Source organism: Trachurus japonicus, chromosome 6, assembly GCF_045865225.1.
Source record: "Trachurus japonicus isolate A0001 chromosome 6, Traja_1.0".
In the NCBI taxonomy this organism is placed as follows: domain Eukaryota; kingdom Metazoa; phylum Chordata; class Actinopteri; order Carangiformes; family Carangidae; genus Trachurus; species Trachurus japonicus.
This window is the reverse complement of record NC_140912.1, coordinates 16,766,504-16,772,159: the sequence shown is the minus strand read 5'-3', so window position 1 is coordinate 16,772,159 and position 5,656 is coordinate 16,766,504. Positions and strand designations below refer to the sequence as shown.

Here is a 5,656-nt window from a genome sequence, read left to right as displayed (position 1 = left end):
AGAGCACGAAACCACTCCGGAGTTGGAGTAGAAAGTCTGACCTCTTGTCTGTGAATGATACATTGGAATGGGAGGCTTTTAATTTTAACGATAGGTTGGGGGAGGTGGTGCATCGACAGACAGCATGAGAGAGGGGAAGATCAGCACCGGTGAAGTGATCCACTGAGTGAGAGTCAAGAAAAAGGAGGCGAGGGGACAGAACACGTGAGAAACAGACGGAAAGAACAAGAGAAAGAAAAGGAGAAGATAGTTACAGTGAGGGGAGGGAGAGACGGAGGGATAGGGGAGGAGGGGAGGTTGAATGTGTTAATACACAGGAACACTGCATCAAACCAATGCACTGCTCTGAGGCTGGCTGAGCAGCTGAGAGGAGTGCGTCAGCAGTACATTCACGTTCCCACTGAAGGACAAAGGGAGGGGGCAGAGCGAGCATCTTAGCTGCCTGCAACACCGACACACATTGGAGGGGTGGGGGGTGGGGGTGGTGGGGGGGGGTAGAGAAAAGAGAGAGATTGGAGAATAAACAAGAAGAGGAGATGTGGATTAGAATGCTGCTCCTGCTGCTTCTGTGACGGTGGGCTGCCTGTTTGAGTGCTCGCGTGCCTCCTCCTCTCCATCTCTCTCTCTCTTTCTCTCTCTCCCTCTCACACACACACACACACACACACTCACTCTCTCCTTCGCGCACTCTATCTTTCTCATGCTCTTGATCTGTCAGTGGTTCTCGCTCTCCTTCTCTCTCAATCTCTCTCTTTCCCTCCCTCTCTCTCTTTCTCTCTCTCTCTCCCTCCCTCTCTCTCTGTTCTACTCTGGCTACCGCAGTAGTCCACCAGCCAGCCGCAAGTCTGACAGCCACACACATGGCTAACTGCCACAACTTACTACCTCAGCCCTGGAGAAAAAACTAACAAATAAGCAAGCAGAAGAAGACTGCAGGAGGCAGCCTGGGGGACAAACAGCGAGCGCAGAGAAGAATCTTCAATACCTTCCTCTGTTTATGGATACAGATACGGAGCCCACTTCCACACACATCCTCCCAGCGTCATCCTTACTCTTTTCTCTCATTGCAGAAGAGGACAAGAGTGCTCTCTCTCTCCTCCGACAGCCTTTTGCGAAGCTCCAACAGTGCAGCACATCCTCTTCTCCACCCCCCACCCAGCGCCACCATCTCTCCCACCACCCCCCAACCCCCCCCGCCCCCCGGGAGGAATAGACGGATTACTGCTAACTGTGCACACGGCAGCCTGCAGCTGCTCTGACCAGGGCCAGCCCAACGTTGGGAGGAAGCGAGAGGAACACAGAGGAGGAGAGGAGAGGGGGATGACTGTGCCGGGAGTTCTTTAGCCTTTTTCTGTCTCTCAGTCCCTGTCACAACGGGGCTAATCAGCGACCGACTAGCCCTTGGCAAAGTCACAGTGAGGGAGGTCTCTCCACCAAACGGGCGACCAGCCGACGAGCCAACACATGTATCAGGAGCCGACAGAACTGAGGATTTTTATTTATATCAGTTGGTCACTTCTTCTCTCCTCCTCTGTCTCGTTCAACTGCATTATGGATCATTGTGATTTGTCCATACTGGAGCTGCATTTTGGAGTCTGCAGCCTGGCAGGGGGGCAGTTAGTGGGGGCAGAAGGGATCCAGGCACCTGCCAAGCCTTCATGGCCTTACCTCTGCCTGTGAGTGTTTTCCATGCTGCTCTCAGTCTTTAATACCAGGAGCCATTTTGTACCCTTGGCTAATACAGGGCCACCTCACTTTTTCAAAAAGGAAAAATAAGAAAACATTGGTCTCATGTCTGTTCATGAAAAGGAATTATAAATGAACAAGATGCACAGCTGTTGCTTTTAACATTTGGGAAAAGGCAAAAAGGACCACTTTTAAACTAATGAGGTACGTCACTGATCCTGTTTTTCAACCTTTTTCTTACGTTGCTGCACTGCTTTTCCTCTGCTACTTGTATTAATCTCTCACTCTCTCTCTCCGTCTCTCTTTTTCCCTTCTCTCTCCCACACATCAATTTTGATATAGCGTTTCCCTGCACTGTCGATGGAACTTGGGAGCCTTGAGTTGCTCCAGCCAGGCTAGGGTGGTCTGTACTCTGGTGTGTGCCGTCTCCCCCCACCATGCAAAATAATGAGCCCTCCACACCATGAGTCCTCTGGGCCAGGTTAGTGTGCAGCCTACCTGGAACGCAGCCCTGCTCGCCGTGCTCTCCCTCATGGTGCCTGCTCTCAGTATGTGCCAGTCCACAGGCCCTGCGCTGGGCTCAGCTAACCCACAGAACTGTCCAGCTGTGTGCTCCTGCACTAACCAGCTCAGCAAGGTGGTGTGTACCCGCAGAGGCCTGGTTAGGGTTCCTCCAAACATCCCGGCCAACACCAGGTACCTGAATCTGATGGAAAACAGCATAGAGACCATACAGGCAGATACCTTCAGACACCTACATCACCTGGAGGTACTGCAGTTGGGCAGAAATGCCATCAGGCAGATTGAGGTGGGGGCCTTCAATGGTCTGACCAGTCTCAATACCCTAGAGCTGTTCGACAACAGACTGACGGTCATACCTAGTGGAGCTTTTGAGTACCTGTCAAAGTTGAGAGAGTTGTGGCTTAGAAATAATCCTATTGAGAGCATCCCTTCTTATGCCTTCAACCGTGTCCCCTCGCTTATGAGACTGGACCTGGGAGAGCTGAGGAAATTGGAGTACATTTCCGATGGGGCATATGAGGGCCTTCAGAACCTCAAGTACCTCAACTTGGGGATGTGCAACTTGAGAGAGTTTCCTAATCTTTCACCTCTAGTGGGATTGGAGGAGCTAGAAATATCAGAGAATGTTTTCCCTGAACTGAAGCCTTGGGCTTTCCGTGGGCTCAAGAATTTACGTAAACTGTGGATTATGAACTCTGCCATCACTACCATTGAGAGGAATGCATTTGATGACATCACCGAGTTGGTGGAGCTCAACTTAGCCCATAATAACTTGTCGTCCCTGCCCCATAACCTCTTTGCCCCTCTGCAGTTCTTGGTGGAGCTACACCTGCACCACAATCCTTGGCGATGCGACTGTGATGTAGTGTGGCTCTCCTGGTGGCTCAGAGAATACATTCCCACAAATTCCACGTGTTGCGGACGCTGCCACACCCCGGTCCACATGAGAGGACGGTATCTGGTGGAAGTTGATCAAACCACCTTTCAGTGTTCGGCACCGTTCATACTCGATGCGCCCAGAGATCTGAACATCTCAGCAGCGAGGGTGGCAGAACTCAAGTGTCGCACAGCTGCAATGAGCTCAGTCCGATGGCTTCTCCCCAATGGGACTGTATTGACCCACGGCTCAGCCCACCCACGGATATCTGTCCTCAACGACGGGACACTCAATTTCTCCAACGTTCTCCCCTCTGACACAGGAGTCTACACCTGCATGGTGAGCAACATGGCAGGAAATTCCAACGCTTCGGCCTACCTAAACGTCAGCAATGCCGAGCTCAACACCTCTAACCTGTCCTACTTTACCACAGTGACAGTGGAGATTTTGGAGCCCACAGTGGAGGAGACACCTAAACCCAAGCCCACTGTCCCTGCCTCACCCTCTGTCTTTCAGCCTGTTTTCATCTCCACACCGACTGTGCTGTTCCAAAACACTCAGACTCCCAGGCAGGTGTCAGTTCCCACTGTCACAGTCACTACTCATCCAGCTGCCAGCCTGGATGAGATGATGAAAACCACCAAAATCATCATCGGCTGTTTTGTTGCTGTTACTTTGTTATCAGCTGCCATGTTGATAGCGTTCTATAAGTTACGTAAACGGCATCAACAGAGAGGCACGGTGGCAGCAGCCAGGACGGCAGAAATCATACAGGTGGAGGATGAAGTTCCTCCTGTTCCACCACCCACCTCCGGATCTAGTGGCTCTGATGACACAATGTTGGTACTGCCTACATTAGTGGAACACAACAGCAACACCTTTAAGCCTGGGTATGTGTCCTCCTCCTCTCGCCAAGGGGGCTACGGAGCCCACTGGACCCAGAACAACTCTCTTCATCGCTCAGTCAGACAGCATCACAGCCACATCAGCACCATTGCTGATCCCTACGTCATTAAGACTACTCACGGCAAGGAGAAGGTTCAAGAGACCCAAATCTGAGTAATGCTCCCTCTGGATCTATCTTTGACTCTGCCCCAACCTCTCCTCTCCACCTATCCGCTCATCAGTCCATGCAATAGAATGCACAATGAACAAAACGGTAACTTTCTTTTGTACAGAAGTGCAAAACAGAGACAGTTTTTTGTTTCTTGTACATGCCTACACATAAGTATATAAATATGAAAAAATACAAATATATATAAATGAAACTACTGTCAGGAAGTGGTGAGACATGCAGATTATATTAGAAAAGAAAGTAATTTGAAACTATTTTCTAATAACTGGTGACTCCTATTTAAAAAAAAAGACAAAGATAATGAATTGCTTTTGTGACTGATAATAGAAGGTGGTACTGTCTACTGTAGGAGAAGAGGCATTTAGTTTGTTTTTTGACCATATTTAGGATGCAGTAAAAAACTCTTTATACAGGCAACAGTTTATAAATACAGCCCCAAACGTAAGCTCCAGTTTTTACTGTGCCAAATATTATATGCAATAAAATGGTATTTCCAGACTAAAGAACACAAAAGACACACAAGCAAAATCTGGATAGATAGAAATATTTGTCCAAGGATAGCAGCATAATGGCACAGATAGAATGTGCTGTTCAGTAGCTATCAGCCAAATGCTTTTGGACTGCAGTGAATTTCTGCAGCTAAGGTTTAACCCTCTGTTCGCCGGAGCTAAGCTGCGTTTATTTGACAGTGCCAGTGCTTCTTAGTTGTAGCGTATCCAAACATGTTTATTTAGTGTGCACATGTTCCCCACTGGCTCAACTGGCAAAGATGAAGTGCAGGCTAATAACAGCTGTTGCAAATACTTTGTTCTGTTATTGGTTGCATTTTGTATTATTTCTTTTCCCTTAGGTTTTGACATGCTTCTTAATGGCTTGTGTAGTGTTTAGGGCTAATTTAGTAATGCATTACAGCAGTTGCCTGACTTGTCTCTGCAAGGGCTCATTTCGATGCTAATTTTTCAAAGGAACAGACGTGGTGCAGTGATACAGGGCTTTGCTGACCGTTCTGCTTTTAGAGGGAAAAAAAAAACAGGATTGAAAAGAAACAAAATGAATGTCTGATACTGGGGCTTTTCCATGGACTACATTGAAACATGACTTTGTTTTTCATTTTGTTTTAACAGTTTATTTTGAGCAACACTATTTTTATGGAGAGACAAAGGAGGCTATGAAAAATAAAAACCTTTGGTTTGTATTTCTCTAATCAGAAATATTTTCATCTGATGTTTTTTCTTCTCTGAATATATTTCCATGTGTGTAAGTTGTTTAATCGTAAAGGCTGGAGGCAGTATTGTAAATCGTATCTTACCCCGAACCCCCCATCTTATGGTCCTATGCATTTACTTAGTGTCTGCATGAATGGGTCTTTAAGTAACTGGTGTACAATGCTGCATTATACCCCACAGTGGGGCTCTATGCAGGTCAGATAGGCTGTTGGTCTTTGATGCCTCAGCTTAGTTCTTAACATTGATTTCTCAGTGACTGTGAAGGGGAAA

At 47.8% G+C, this 5,656-nt stretch overlaps 1 protein-coding gene across 1 annotated transcript; it reads left to right on the top strand.

The window, feature by feature from the left end:
* The first annotated feature begins 396 nt into the window (after positions 1-396).
* Positions 397-5,359, top strand: lrrc4.2 (leucine rich repeat containing 4.2). The gene is made up of 2 exons (XM_085779388.1): positions 397-1,890; positions 2,029-5,359. The coding sequence occupies exon 2, from the start codon at positions 2,150-2,152 to the stop codon at positions 4,142-4,144; it is 1,995 nt and encodes a 664-aa protein (XP_085635514.1). The 5' UTR covers positions 397-1,890; positions 2,029-2,149; the 3' UTR covers positions 4,145-5,359.
* Positions 5,360-5,656: the final 297 nt, after the last annotated feature.